This window comes from Sparus aurata, chromosome 19, assembly GCF_900880675.1.
Source record: "Sparus aurata chromosome 19, fSpaAur1.1, whole genome shotgun sequence".
NCBI classification, from domain to species: domain Eukaryota; kingdom Metazoa; phylum Chordata; class Actinopteri; order Spariformes; family Sparidae; genus Sparus; species Sparus aurata.
Window position 1 is genome coordinate 17,365,799 of NC_044205.1, and position 16,149 is coordinate 17,381,947.

At 38.5% G+C, this 16,149-nt stretch overlaps 1 protein-coding gene across 4 annotated transcripts; it reads right to left on the reverse strand.

Annotated features, from left to right (window-relative positions):
- Nucleotides 1–36: 36 nt before the first annotated feature.
- On the reverse strand, nucleotides 37–14,406 carry sgk3 (serum/glucocorticoid regulated kinase family member 3). Of its 4 annotated transcripts, none has more exons than XM_030398388.1 (17): nucleotides 14,129–14,406; nucleotides 8,466–8,644; nucleotides 8,208–8,291; nucleotides 7,957–8,029; nucleotides 7,728–7,803; nucleotides 7,446–7,521; nucleotides 7,007–7,056; nucleotides 6,827–6,884; nucleotides 6,377–6,460; nucleotides 6,150–6,281; nucleotides 5,538–5,650; nucleotides 5,246–5,282; nucleotides 4,672–4,758; nucleotides 4,297–4,392; nucleotides 2,746–2,901; nucleotides 2,466–2,555; nucleotides 37–933 (listed from the first exon to the last, which is right to left on the reverse strand). In XM_030398388.1, exons 2-17 carry the CDS (start codon nucleotides 8,541–8,543, stop codon nucleotides 763–765), a joined length of 1,461 nt encoding a protein of 486 aa, XP_030254248.1. In that variant the 5' UTR covers nucleotides 8,544–8,644; nucleotides 14,129–14,406; the 3' UTR covers nucleotides 37–762. The 4 variants fall into 4 exon arrangements, with proteins under 4 accessions (XP_030254248.1, XP_030254247.1, XP_030254246.1 ...); XM_030398387.1 differs by lacking the exon at nucleotides 14,129–14,406 and adding an exon at nucleotides 13,682–13,843; XM_030398386.1 differs by lacking the exon at nucleotides 14,129–14,406 and adding an exon at nucleotides 11,683–11,706.
- Nucleotides 14,407–16,149: the final 1,743 nt, after the last annotated feature.

Here is a 16,149-nt window from a genome sequence, read left to right on the forward strand (position 1 = left end):
CCATTCGTACTTTAGAATACACATACACTGGTAGGATACTTTTAAAAAATATTTTATTACTGTGCAGGAGTACAGGCCTATTTAATTGCCAGGCTAAGCAAAGCATTGTGGATTTCTGAAAATGTGTTAAGGCAAGGGATAGCAAAAAATAAACACAAACAATCCAATAAAAACATTTCACTCATACTTGCAAAGACAAACTGAAAGGTAACTGAAGACATAGAAGACATTTATCTTAACAAAGGTGACCTATAAACCAAAATGCTGTATTCAGTGGTCTCTCAAGTAATCCCTATTTCCAGCTCAGTTAAAATGAATATGATACACAAGTTCCTTTGTACAGTAATTACATGGACAAACACACTTCCAACTGACAGTCAAATGGTATTTTTGTAAAGTCCAGTGAATTGTTCAAGTTTGTCAGAAAACTGGTTACTGATTTCATTTGAGGGGCAAATTTAAGGCTTTATAAAGGCTCATTTTAGAAACCACCAAGAATAACATTAATAGAGGATGGATATCCTTAATTCTTAAAAATATAATCTGTTATGTATGTATATATATTTATATAAATACAAACTGGTAAAATATAAAGACTTTTCAGGCACACATTGTTCCAACTACAATCTGTTATAAGTGCTTTCTCCTCTCGGTTTCTCGCTTTGGCTTCATAGAACAAGTTCATCCATGTTATAAATTCTTCCCTTTTAGTCAAAAGAAGTTATGGTGGTTAAGGAATTTCAGGACCTCGTTGGGAATGTTTCATAGGAAAGAGTCATCAGAAGGAGGGGCATAAGAAAAGCCCACAAAGGCATCGTCTGCCTCCATTACACTGGCATTGACTATGGAATGTTCTTGAGACCAACACACAGAGTTGGGGACCATCTCGTCTGTGAACTCAGGATCGAAGTTTGAGATATCACCATAAGAGCTCTGTGAAAACATTGGGGGAAGAAAATAATTAAATAAATGTGGTCATATAAGCATTCATGAAATGAATGCAAAACAAAATGCATATGCATTTTCATACAATGGACATAAAACAGTAATGTTACAACACTTTTCTTAGTAGTTGTTGTTGCAAGTAAGATGTTGTGTAATTAGGTCACATCTGCTGTTAAAGGGATATTCCGGCATAAATTTAATCCATGGTCTAACACACTGTGACTGTGACCCCCCCCCCCCCCCCCCGAGAGATCAAGTTTTCCAACTGCTAGCTTATGTAGTTTTAGCTACCTCAGAAAAGACCGCATGATAACAATACACTGCAGTCTATGCCTGCAACCAAGAAACCGCCATCAAAAAGCCACTCATAGCCACACATAATGCTTACAACAGCACCAAACTTCATCAACAGTACAAATAGGGTCCCAGCACAAAGTTCAAGGCATCAAACATCTTCTAGCTTTGCCGGATTTCTATTGAAACACAACTCACCACTCCCCTGCAGCAGCTTGCTCGTTGTGGGGAAGCCCTGACAAGTCGATTACCGAGTGCAGTTAGAAATGTTCAATTCCGTTCTTTTCCCTGTCAGCGCTCGATAATAACTGTTATAAACTGGTAGGCAAGACACATATGAACTTTGATTGCATTTCCATGGAGTAATAATCATACATTTTCATCCTTGAGCTGCGGACCTCTACTGCACTCGGTAATCGACTCGTCAGGGCTTCCCCACAACGAGCAAGCTGCTGCAGGAGAGTGGTGAGCTGTGTTGTCTTTTCAACAGAAATCTGGCAAAGCTAGCAGATATCCGATGCCTCGAACTATGTGCTGGGACCCTATTTGTACTGTTGCTGAAGTTCAGTGCTGTTCTGAGCATTATTTGTGGCTATGAGTGGCTTTTTGATGATGGTTTCTTGGTTGGAGGCATAGACTGCAGTGTATTGTTATCGTGCGGTCTTTTCTGAGGTTGCTAAAGCTACATAAGCTCGTGGTTGGAAAACTTGATCTCTCGAGGGGGGTCTTACTTGGTGTCACGGTGTGTTAGACCATGGATTAAATTTATGCCGGAATATCCCTTTAAATAGAAACACCTACTCAATCTACTATGTGTGGGTATATTTTCAATGAATAAGAATTAATGGTAAAGGTGAAACAAATGAGCTTTTTTACATGTATTTATTTTGTTCTGTGTCTACTGAGCAGACAAAATCACCCTATCCAAAAATATAAATTTTAAGTAGACAAGGAGATCTGCTAAAGAGATGGAGCTAAACCTTGCTATACTTTTTATTATCAGTAAAACCTTAGTTCTTGCAACCAAACTGGTGTTTCCAGTTATTCAGTCTGATTATACCTCTGCTCATGTTGTCGCAAGTCTGGCTACCTTACAAATAAACTCAAATATAAATTGTAAAAGTGTTTTTTTTTCTTCCCCTTCAGGCACATAAAAGTACTCTGCTTTGAAGAATATTCAATTTTTTCTGATTCTTTTGTTTACTGGGCAAGAAACAAATACTCACCACTCTGGGTGTAAATGGAGGAGGGATCTTCTTCTGTACAAGGTCATCCCAGTTGATGGAGGAGAAGAAGCTGTGGGCTCTGATCTCATTCTGAAAATGCAGAATAAAAAAACATAATTTTGTATTTCTCAAAAGTTAGTTTAATAAAGTACATCTGCAAGTTGTTAGCAGTGGTGTTATGATTTATACAGATCAGCCACCAGAGGGAGCCCAAGAAAAAGAAATTCTGTTGCATATAAGGTCTGTATTTGGACAAGTGCATAGAAAAATAAGCACTCACAAAGTCATCCCTCGATCCCAGTCTGTGTTGCCCATCCTTCTCAAGCAGGCCCTGGAGGAGAGACCAGGCTGTGCTGGACGCACCAGGACGCAACGCCAATGGCTTGTGGAGGATGTTGTCATACATTTCATGTGTGTCCCTGCTATAGAATGGTGGCTAGGATATGAAAGAAAAGGGAAGTAGTGGCATGGAAGTGTGTGTGACGTAACAGTGTGGTGCTTTTAGTTCAGAAGATATGCAAACAAATTTGAGGAGAATCCTTCATCTTTTCATAAAAGAATGAAACTTGGTACATTTGTACAGTTTAGGGCGCCGAATCTTCAGAGATGCGTTAGTGAGACTTAGTATTATCATGTCAGCTTCATGTATGTTGTAAAAATGTTTAAAAGTGTATACTTTTTTTTTTTTTCTCCAGGAACGCACTGATCACATTAACACAGTTACCCATTAACCCCTTGAAGTTGCTCAGTGTAAACACAGTCTGATCTTCTGGTCACTGGAACAGTTGGGGTTAAGGGCCTTGCTCAAGGGCACCTCAGTGGTGGGAATAAGGTCCAGTCCGGGGATTAGGCTAACACGGCCCCCAATATGACCTTAGCAACTAGCCTGTGTTAGGTGTGCGGTGGAGATAAAAATTAGGTAAGGTAAAACTGGAGACCATCTTGCAATGGGGTCACACCTGCTGTGATGTGAATGGTGCAATGGAAAAGATAACATTAGAGAAGGTGAGTTTGGTGAAACAAGTGAACTAAACCATGTTTATTGCTGTTCATTCCTTGTTCTGGTGGGATCCTGTCACAAGACCAGTCCTGAATTCCTCCTAGACAAGTATGTGATCAGGTACCCTAGTACCTTAAGGGAGGGAAAGAAGAGAGCGATGCCACTGCTCGAGTATCTGTAAAGGTGAACTGGTATGTTAGTGTCATAGCACCAAAGCTGTGCACGATGCAGTCATTAAACTTTACAGGTATGTAGTTGAGATCAAAATGAAGGAAAGAGTTTGAAGATGGGTGTGGTCTGACCCATGATTACTGAGAACTTGTGTTATAATGTTGTAATGACTACTGAATACTCAAGGCTCAACATGAATGGTGTGCTCCTATCGCAAGATGGTCTCTAGTTTTCCTTTCTTACAGTATAACAGAATGCACCATTACCTCTTCAACTGAGCAATTCACCATGTAGTATGGTATCATTTGATGGCACCTTTTCTGTGTTATCATGTTTGGTTTAGGAGATATGATGGAAAATAAATCATTCAGTAATGGCGGAAAATAAAATGGCTGTGATGGCCGCCATGTGCCGTTTGTGTGATGACTTCACCTCTGAAAATATTCAGGGCCGCAAACTGTACACGTGTACCAAGTTTCATGCTTGTATGAAAAAAGTGAGAGATTTTACTATTTGACATTTAGCACTAAGGGAAATTGTCAAATTTGATGATGTACATTGCGTTTAAAACTAAAAGGCTTTGTTTGCTAAAGTAGTTAACACTGCCAAAAACAAATTGGATAATACTCAGCAAACAGGCAGCTTATTGTTAAAACTCACCAGGCCGAAGAGCATTTCATACAGCACTGAACCCAGACACCACCAATCCACTGTGTTGTCATACGGCTGCTTCCTCAGGACCTCTGGAGCCAAGTACTGCACACAAACATAACAGTATAATATTAGCTTTAACATTTCCCTCTGACTTAAAATTTACCAACTAAATGTATATATTATTCTTGCCCCATAAAAGCCTTTTTCCCCTGGAAAATGTGATTCACATACGCATACAACAGTACAGGCCCTAAATGAAATAGACTCATGGTTGTGAAATTATTAACCACACTTTATTCCAAAACGCCTGTTGATGATTATTACTTTTTGACACTAAAGGTGGGACTTCAGTAATCGTGTAAACATCCAAAGCCGACATACCTCAGGTGTTCCACAGAAGGTATTGGTGGTGTCTGTCTGGGAAATGCCCTCCTTGCACAATCCAAAGTCCGTCAAAATGATATGCCCCTGTAAAAAGAGGACACACAGGCTTTTTTAGACAACATGTGCCACACAAGCAGCTCATTATCCCTGGGGACTGAGGATTCTATTGTTGCCCAGGAATGTTGGCTGCGGCATAGCTCAGTCAGTCCCATTCAACGTTCCCTCACTTTCTCAATAAGGCTAGGCAGGAAAATCATTAGTAGGACCTAATCCAATCACACGCATTCTGTCCAGCTGGAATTGGAAATGACACTGGTGTTCACCGGTGGTACAAATATGACCGGAAAAGACATGAAATGACATTGTGCTGTAAATGTTATGGTCTTATGTAATGAATCTGCAGCCAGCATTCAGGCACAGTAGATCTAGCCACTACAGTGAGTAGCCATATTATACAGATATTATCTATTGTCAAAATGGAGCAGGGCCATCCAGACATATTCAGTGTAATTGCTGGTATAGTCGTTACGTATCGTTTATTATATATTACTGAAAAAATAGGAATACTCACCTCGTGGTCAAGTAGGATGTTTTCTGGCTTTAAGTCTCTGGACAAAATTAACACAAATGAATTACTTTTAGTAAAAAAAAAAAAAAAACAGACCCCAAAAAAAGGTAGCAATGCCACCGAATACACTGTATACTACATGGCATTTGTAAGTGTGTGTAGAAATGGCAGCTTGTTAAAGAAATTCACATTCTCTATACCTGAGTTTTGTTAACTAACACAACATATTTTAGTTCAGTCCTTTAGAACATCTAAGAAACTAAACACTAAGCACTTAAATAAATCTCCAACATACCTGTAAACAATGTTGAGAGAGTGCAGATATCCCAGTGCACTGGCCATTTCAGCTATGTAGAATTTTGCCCTGGGCTCTGGGAAGGTCCTCTCTTTTTGAAGATGGAAGAAAAGCTGGAATCAAAATGTTCCATTCAGTTACTGGAATAAATTACATGGCAATCATACTGAAGTAATTTGTATAAAAATGACTTTTTAATCTAATAAATCCAATAACTTTGACTGGAAAGTGTAAATATGTATCTGATTTAATTCACATGTTACTGGCCTTTGTAGTCAAGTTATTCAGAAGGGCAGAAGGCAGATTTACTTGAATACAGACTGTAGTTAGTCATTCTCACACGGTCAGTCAGACATGGCAACTTTAAAATGGATGATCACACTTGAAGATCCACAGACAAAGTCACCCTCAAGAGCTATTCTGAGTAATGTCATGATCTTTTATAAGGCTTTCACACACAGAGGTGTGTTAACTAGTGACAATGCTGCTCTGAGGATATTTTATTGAAGCTGTTTATTATATATTCTCTGTGGTACTGCCTTTCTCAGCTTTTCTTGATGGTATGACTAATTTCTGTGTGAGCACATTATTCATAAAACTGAAACAACTCACTTCTCCTCCGTTGACGAAATCCAAGACGAAGTACAACTTGTCTTTGGTCTGGAAGGAGTAATGAAGCCCAACCAGGAAAGGGTGTTTCACATTCTTCAGCAGCACATTACGTTCTGCCATGATGTGCTTTTGCTAATTGGGAGAAGTGGGTTAGAAGAAGAATTATAATTCACATATGCACGAAGGATGACATAACAGGTTCAGGGTACTATTGATTGTAAAATTACCTCTTTTCTGTTGAGAATGACCTTTTTCTGTAACACCTTGACCGCATAATACTTTTCATCATGTCTCCGTTTTGCAAGGAAAACCTGCATCACAAGAACGAGAAAGCGTCAGCAGTGTAAACAAGAGGAATCCCAGAGCTGACTCTCACTTCCTACATGGAAAGGCCAAGACATGCAGAACTAAAACTTGTTGCTACCCACTTAGTAAACACAGACACATGCAAGACGTTTCTAAACATAATTCATGAACTCCACTATAACAAAAATATATCAGTCAACAAAATTATGTTTGGTTTGTAAAGCTACTTTGTACATAAATAAACCTTTTAACCAAACTGATTACAAAACTTTATCTAATCCGATACTTCAATTAAGTTTGTACCCGTGAGAATTCTCACTCTGGGATTAACAGAAACTGACGGACTTTCCCGTATTATGTTGTGCACATACCTTCCCGAAACTTCCCTTCCCTATGACTTTTAAAAAGTCAAAGTCTGTGGGCTTGGCACTGAAAGAAACATTTCAACACATTAATCATTTCATTTTTACATAACCGCAAAGACAGCAAAGCAGCCTGCTTTGGGCTTAAACATTAGATTTTCTAAAGGAGCATTAGAGTAGTGAACATACTGTGGGTTTCCAGAGGGTCCCAGGTTAATGTTTCTGGAGGTAGAGTTGCTCTGTAAAACAGCAGAGATAAAAACATTATCAAGGTTAGCTGTCAAGATTCAACTACAGGGTAGAGCTCAACAATGATTTAATGGCAAGGGCAGTTTTCAAATGAGAATTTAGTCCTTTATCTGTGATACAATAATGACACAAGGGAATTTTGTGTTCTTTCTGTGTTTTGTCTTTTTTTAGACCAGGCAGATTTAATCAGTTACCAAGAGGGAGACAGAGCTGAATCAACACATCTCTGGCAATAGCCATCACATAACAAAATCAGAGGTAAAGGACCTTACTACTCCAATATATCTAAACTATCCAACACATCAACTGAAAAGATGTAGTCAGCAGGAAAACAAAAAACAGACTTTGATCGATCATAACTGGTTGATGTGTTACTTACTTTGTCATCTTCATCCTCAGAGGCATCAGAAAAGTTTTGCATTTTGTCCATCATTAGGAAAGTCCTCACATCTGGTCTGTGAAGTTTAAAAGGGATCAAGCAGTTTAATAAATGAATGAAACAAAGCAGAACTCTCACCATTTTCGTAATCTAATTCAGCCAAGTGTGAAGCATGGATAAACAAATTTGATCTCATTAGACTTTTGGATTCAGATCATCGAAGCCATTAATCCTAATAAAGTTGCCAATGCAATGTTATATAATGGCAATGAGAACACTTACTGGTTGCAAAGCTGAGGATGTGAGACGATTCGCTTGATGAACTCGTGCAACCCTGCTCTTCTCTGCTTGATGAACTCTGTTGGGCAGATGCATTTATTGTTTAAAAATACAATCAAACACAGGGGAAGACAACATCGATCAAGAATAAACTGCACTTATTCTTTTAGCGTAAGGTAGGGGATTCTGTCTCGGTGTACACAGGATATGTTAGCTTACTGTGAACACTTACCAGGGTCAAAATTGTCCCCAAATATCCTCTTGGCTGGAATTTTCAAGTTCATAGATGGAAACTGTTTCCTTAACTGTTTTAAAAGATGTGAGAGCAGCAGATAAAAATTACGTTGCAGACTAGGAAACACCTATGGACACAAGTGTCTAACTTCTCTAAATGTCAATGTGAACAGCGTGTCACAAACAACAGTACATCATTGTGTAGGTACTACGGTGTAAAATCAAAAATAACATTGTTCCACCACTCACAGTGTTGTAGAGTTTATCGAACTCTGCATAACGCCTGAAGACAAACCATTCCTGTTGTCCAACATTAACCATGACTTTGTAAACCTGAAAGAAAGTCAAGGAAAGTCCATTAAATGCTACTATCGCCAATAAATATGATTTTATTTTCCAGCAATAACATTTGTAGGCGTTTGGTGCCTGACAATCAAACATCAAACAAATACGTTTGATTCTACTCAGAACTGCAAATTGAACAATGAACAGAAGTTTTTCACGCACTGTGTAACGCTTCTTCTTGTCCCTCTGCTCATTGTGGCAGGGTATGCTGACATTGGGGAGACTGGGTTGCTCCTCCATCTTAAAAGCTTGGGCATTCAAAGGTGCAAAGTCATAAAGTAATGCTTCTTCCTCAGAATCAGACTTCAAGTATACTGGCCAATCCCCATCCTTGGTCACTGCTGTGGTGGAGAAAAGAGAACAAGACTCTGTTAATCAGGAAGTGAAACTTCTTCAGCCCTCTACACATTTCAGTCGGCAGTGGCCACATCTGATATGATAAGCATCTGTGTCTGAACACAACTTTGCGAAACGATTTTTAGTTGCTAATTCCCCTCTTCACAACTGTGTAAGATATTTCATTGCTGTTTGAGCTGTAACATCGTTGTCCTGTTCATTGATCATGTGTATGTGTTTGTAAGACTCTGACTATTACATTAGTTTATCCATCAATCTATCCCTTTATGTTCTAACTAGTTTTGCAGGATTCACAGCGGGCTGCTTTTTAAAGCTGTGTACAAAACAACACCAGTTGGTTGCCCGGAAGTATAACACATGGCTTTAAGAAATTGCCACAATCTCTGTATTTGAAGTAATGTTTTTGTACAAATAAACAAAATGTATACAAATATATTTGCTGGGGCCCTCAACTGAGATTAGGTTAACATTAGCATCATGCAGCACAACTGCAATTAACTACTTCAAATTGTATTTGTACGGTTTTTAACAAGTTATAGTGTCTAAATCATGGACCACAATTAATGTTCAAAAGTGCTTTTCTGGTATTTGGATTTTGGACTGTTGGTTGGACCAGAGAAGCAACTTGAAGGCATCTATTGAAACTGTGATAGATGAATATATATTTCAAAACAATATATATATATATATATATATATATATATATATATATATATGTATATGTATGTATATATATATATATATATATATATATATATATATATATATATATATATATATATATATATATACAATTTTGAAATAACAGTTAATCAATAATCATCAGATTAATAGATCATGAAAATAACTAGTTGGTTGTAGCCCTACTGGCAACCTGGCAACCATTATTGTCAAGCCCTTTAAATACTCTTGCAGAGGTGTTTTCACTTTGCCAAGAATAAAAAAAAAAAATGTTTTTCTTTGGTCTGCAAATGGACGGATTAAAAGATGCTGTCTAAGGGCATTTAGCAAAGAAAGACATCTACAAAAAAAAAAAAGCTTTTAAAAGCATTGCTGATTGAAAACCTTGTCTAGAGGTCCCTATGCATTTTGAAGAAGAAAGATTGTAGCGTGCACTGGCAACAACCGGAGGGTCAGTGAGCTGCAACATGACAGCAGGCGGGCTCCCTCCCTCTGGGCAGCCAGTTAACTCACTCCTTCCTCTGAGCAGGAACATCACATCCTCCCTCTCATCTGACACTTTAATAGATAAAAATGACCAGAACACGTATACTGCTGGTTAATGACTAGTAATGGTGCTATCAACCTCCCACACATGAGAATTACAAATCTCTATCTGTGCAGCCTCTCCTACATGCGTTCCTCTCTCACATACCCACTCTAACATGTAAACACTCACTGACACACACGCACTAGCTCTCTTACACATGCTGGGTCTGTGACATTCTCCGTTGTTCCGGTCAGTAGAAAGGTATTTTAAAATACCTTCCAGGGGTCTTTGAAGCTGGAGTTACCCAATAGGTTAAGAGTAGGACTCCCGGAGTTGTTCGTCCCCACCATTTAAAGAGAGAAATAAAGCTCAGTGCTGAAGTGTAATAGACTCCTTCCCCTGACAACTTGTAGTCACGAAAAGTCAGGACCCAAGTTCCCTGAAGGCATAGAAGGAGGGCAAAGTTCATAGTTATTGTAAAGAATCTCATAAACGAATTCAGTTTTAATAGAGGTTAACTCCTGTATTCAACTGACCCGATGACATGATATAAAACTATTATGTGCTGGGTAAACACTGTGTTTCTCTTTTATCTCTTTTCCCTCACCATGACTTATGCAACGTCTATTTCTTTAACAACAAAGCTCATTGTCTGTTGCCCTGACTTGTCCATTGTTTGACATTAGTGACATCAGCCCAGTTTGTTCAGTAGTTTTTGTCTCTCCAACCACAAGCTTTGTTACTTTCACTGTTGTTTGCTCACAACACGGGGAAAAGCGTGCTTTGTGTCGATTTTCTCTGCCTGCATATTGATCTTGAATGCATCCTGAAGGGAAGTCTCATTCCGCTCACGTTGGGGTGAGGGTACAGCAAAAGAGCGGATCCTATTTAAAATGCATGTGTGCAATCAGAGGGACCTTCATGCCCTCTTCATCACCAGTCTCTGCTTTCTCTTTTGTTTGTACTTTTAATTTTCTGTCAGTTTCATTATGAGCATCAAGACAAACCACAATGACACAAATCGCATGAACTTTTCCTTCTATCACAATTGTCTTTCCTTTTATTTTGAAGCAATTAAAAATAAAACAAAATATTATTTTCATTGGACTGGAGTGCTAAGTAACTTCTCAATTGACTGTGGATGAATTTTCTGTCTTATCGATCAAAAAATCAACAGCAGGTACATGCAAAAAACACATTTTCGCTGAAACTACCATGCTTGTTTCCTCTACCAACCACTCTATTAGGGCTGCAACAAATGACTTTCTTAACTGTCGATTATTTTATTCATTTATCAATTTGTCTGGTCTACAGATTATCAGAAAATTGTGAAAAATGTCAATCAGTGTTTCCACAAGAGGATGTCCTCAAATAGCTTGTTTTGTCCAAACCCAAAGATACTGAGTTAACTTTCATGGAGAAGTAAAGAAACCAGAAAAAAATTCCCGTTAAAGAAGCTGAAATCAGAGAATTTTTATGGCTTTTCTTAAAACAATTCTCAACCCAATAATCCAATTGTCCAAATACTTGCCTACTAATTTAATAATTAGCAATAAATCGAATAATCGTTGCTGCTACATAGTAAGATCTTTGAGTTCTTTAAACCCTGGCTATTAAATAAGGAGAGCTGGTGACATGAACTTTGACTGGTACACACAAAAAATGCTTTGCCATTTCCCTGTCTCACATCTGTGCATGTTTTCATGGTTAACTGATGCTGTACGTCAGTGTGTAAGACCCGCTTTTTAACATTCCTGAAACATTTTGGTTCAAAGGAAACATAACCTATGGCCAGCATGTAGTACAACTCACTTGTGTTTTCAGGTGACACAGCTACTCCTTCATATGGAATGCTGCAGCTTACCACACCCACTAAAAGTAGTTTAGTTATAAGGATTGAAAACAAAGTGTTAGAGAGACATAATGACCAAAGAATAATGTTCAGCACATTTGCAAGCTGCAGTTTGAGCCCAGCATGCCTTGCCTTCACGCCATAACATGAACTAACTTGTGCTGACAGGCACAAATATGCCAGACTACTACAGCGGATCAAAAATAGCATTCTTCCTGCTTAGCTCAAACACACATCCTTGCCTGTGGATATCCTAAGAGGATGTTGAATATATTTGTGTGTGTGTGTGTGTGTGTGTGTGTGTGTGTGGGGTTGTGTTTAGTTGTGTGTGTGTGTGTGTGTGTGTGTGTGTATGGCTGTGTGTCAAGCGTGACAAGCAATTTTAGCGAGAAAACAAGGCAGAAGTCAGTCTACAATGGTAAATCAGATGTGAAAGCTAAATCAGGCAAGCATCCACTAACAAACACTGAAACGCAGAACAATGCAAGCTGAATTGGTTATTGTGGAAGACCACACAAAGACCTGAAACAGGAAGACAATTTATATCAGAGGAACCCTCATGTATAAGCTTTCTTGTGACCAGGTATTTTCACATAAACACAAATGCACGAATTCTAATTTGTTTAGATTCACATAAAATGTTTAAAACTTATACAATACACCTGCCATCTATCTGTGTGTGATACAACTGAATGACATCAACATTATTCAGTTTTGAGGTATCTCATTATGATGCAACAGAGACAGATCTCTGATTGAGGAAGTGCAGCTGGAGAAGTGTGTGATGGGCATGAACTCAGTCAACCCTGCTACGTGCAACCGACCTCAGCATCTGGACAAATTCCTAAACCAACCTGACCGTCCAGACAGCTCACAGACATCGGACTGTCTGCAAACTGTGGTGCTTACTTCCTTTTAGAAACAGGTCTGAAACCACTTGCGCACTTACAAAATTTGAACACAGAACGTAAGATGCTCTAGATTGACAAGACTATGCCTACGTTTTTGAAATCCCACACCACATTTCTCACTTAGTAGAGCACTTACATTGTGTTTGATAAAAAAGTGTTCTGAAAAGCTACCTGTTACAGGGGCCTAACCAATACATCAGTTGCCCAATGTTAGTCTATCACAGATGTATTGTATCGGTGTGTACGTTGCGCGATGTGCACCAATATGAAAACTTTGTGTTTACAGAGATTAAAATTAAAAAAAATACAACCAGTACCCAGTAGAGTTAACTGTTTCAGTGTGCTGATGTAATTTTGGACAAGGGAAGTTTATTGTTAAACTGTAAAACATCCTGCCTCCATTACACAACTCTGTCACAAGTGTTTTAGAGCCACATTTTGGGAATCACTGCAGTGAGGTGTGTACATCAGCCGATATATTGATATTGGAATATTTTGTATCCCAATATCGTTATAGGCATCCGCCCCAAAAGTCGGGTATCGGTCAGACATCCGTACCTGTTACAGTAAGGAACCAGCCTTAAACCTCCCCATGTCAAAATCTTATGTAAGCTTATTTTCACATAAAGAATGGATTGTAAGAGAGTGGTTATTAAGCAAAGCATCCTTCTTGTCAACATTTGCCCAATGTGTTGATACCTAACAGCACCAAAGGAGGAAAACGATGCATAAACAAATCATCCGACTTAGAAATGGTTGTGTGCCACTGTCCATACCACACAGCTGAATCAGCAACCCAACATCATTTGGGTTTGTCAGTGTATGAGGTCTGACACATATTTTCTACACTCAGAGACCCAATTACATGGGGGTGGACAACATGTCCCTGGAGCACAGTACCAGAAAGGCCTCGCCTACTTCTGTTTAATTTTGGCTGAACCGTTTGGTGAGTTCAAATATTTTCACCTGAGGCTGCGTGTGTACTTACACCGGTACAACTTTTTAAAATCTCAACACTGATCACGTGTATTGCAAGAAAAAGGGTTACCTTCTCCAGCTGAGAACAGGGGCGAAATAACCGAAGTGGAGGAGGGAGGAGTTGAACAGAGACACAAATTAAATACCGACACGCACATATACCACGGAATGAAAGGACTGACGTGCTCCGACAAGTCCCCGCGTTTAACACAAATCGTAAACAACACAGCAAAAGCTCACACTCGAATAGTATCTCATTTTCTCGCCTGTGCTTCTCAGCAAAGTAGCTAACTTAATTTGTGTTGTTTTACATCGGCTGAACTCCTGTTTTTTGTTCTCTTCGAAAAGAAAAAGTTAAAATGATGTTATAGCTAACCGCTATCCCTCTGCTGTTACCTGAAAAACAACGTTTTATCACATTGACACTTGAGTTTTGTATGCTAGGTGGGTTTTACCCCACAGCTAGCCAACATTAATTCAGCGACAACAAGGTGCCGTTGACATGAACATCACGTACCTTACAGTATTCGGACGAGGGGTTCATCTATTTCCGTTGGTCCAGTGAGGATGTTTCGCTCTCCGGCATTTAAACTGTCAGTACATCGAACATTTCCCCAGGTTCGGCTCGGAAGAAAGCCCCCAAACCCCCGAACTGAAAGTGTGTTTTCTTGCTGCCCATACGCGTAAAGTCAAGTGAGAGAGAAGCAGGAAACATCAGTCTTTCCTGGCCGTAAAAAGTTCCAATGAAATTTGTCACGGGACCTCAAAACAGCAACCACCAGGCAGATTACACGGGGCTGCGTCCAGTACTGCATTTCAAAATAAAAGCGGAGCACATATTAGAGGAAACCAAATGATGGGATGTTGCTTGAGTCTGTTGTTTGTTCATGTATCTTTCCGTTTTCATTCTGTTGCCCTTAACTTGCTGTTTGAAAACTCTATCTGTCTATCTATCTATCTATCTATCTATCTATCTATCTATCTATCTATCTATCTATCTAATTTAAAAGTTTCCATGCTATGCCATACCTCTACATTTCAGAGAAAAAACATATTGTACTTTTTGCTTCTCTAAAATGTCATAAAAGCAGTTCTAGTTACTCTGCAGATTAAGGTTTTGTATACAGTATAAAATATAAAATCAGTCACGAAAGATGATGCATTAGTTGCAATTAGCTTCCCCACAATCAGCGTCAACATTATATGCTACTTACATATTAATATCCATTAATCAATATTATTAATCGAGTTTTATATTCCCATATTTCTCCTTTGACTTAAGTTTTAACATTTTCTAAATACATTGACTAATTAATTAGTTTACCAAAAAACATACACAACACCACTACCCTTGAGGAATTCATTTCCTTCTGATCTCTGCAAAATGGTTGATCTTTACCTAATGGAGGTCTTAACAAATTAAATCAATTCAGTTGTATGGTTTGTACTAGCAGTTATAATGATGAACTATAACAGAAAATACATTTCAATACTAGACAAGGTTTTTTGTGATTATCATTATTTGTTTCGGATAAGCAGAATTCGTACTTTTATTTTATAAGCATGGTTAAAATGAAATAACAGATTTCCGGTCGTGTTGAGGTTCGCTTTACACAGCTTCTTTTAAACTCAGGAATGACAACAAATTGAGAAGTTAAACAGTTAAACAGTGTCACCTACAGGTAGAAAGGCAGCACATGCCTATTATCAAAACAATCCCCCCCAAAAAAGTCCACATCTCCATTTTACTGCAAGGAAATCAAATGAACAGATCAAAAACTATGAATGGTAAAGACAATATTATGACTACGTTTAAATTATGATTCAGAAATCATACGACCTATATGAATAATGAATTTACGAGTGACAAGTATGAAATAATATTGAAAAATTATGAGATACTTAATCATTTCGAGTAACGAAAAGTACCATATATGTAATCTACAACTTGGTCTTGTATCAGCCGAGGCTAAATCCAGATAGACGCAATGCACCACGATCCCATAGAAAAAAGGCTGTGTCCTGAGTTAACCTACCTGCTTAGAGCTGACAGTGCGTTGTCAAAAAATAACCAGATGTGTTGCAATAAATTGAAAGGAATAACATCTACAGAAATGTCAAGATAGCATGTGAACCAAACACATTTTCAGGGGTAGATGGGTTTTTTTGCGTGTGTTTTTTTTGGCTTTATATGAATGAAACGAAGCCACACTTTTGTCCACAAGGTGTCAGCAAAACACCATCTAAAGGAGCTGCGGAATGTACTGTGGACATGCAAGATGACTGTCAAAGCGAAAGGAAATATTATGTCATTCATGCTGTAAATATTCCGCACACGTTTTGTATGAATCTCAGTCTGCTCAGTTATGATGCAATTATTATGTGAATCATTATAATAATTTACAAATCTTACAAGGCACCACAATAAGAAGTGTCAATTCAAAGGCATTGGCCTTTGAAGCAACTGCATAAATCGGTGTGATCAGTGGACAACGTACTCTTATATATTTAAGCAGCATCTGGTGGATACGATATTCT

Coding starts and splice junctions, on each gene's coding strand:
- sgk3 (XM_030398387.1), bottom strand. CDS start 13,769: ATGTGCGTGTCGGTATTTAATTTGTGTCTCTGTTCAACTCCTCCCTCC. Junction 7,057..7,445: donor CTGAGGATGAAGATGACAAA/GTAAGTAACACA, acceptor GCTGTTTTACAG/AGCAACTCTACCTCCAGAAA. Junction 5,651..6,149: donor ATTTCGTCAACGGAGGAGAA/GTGAGTTGTTTC, acceptor TTTTGATTCCAG/CTTTTCTTCCATCTTCAAAA.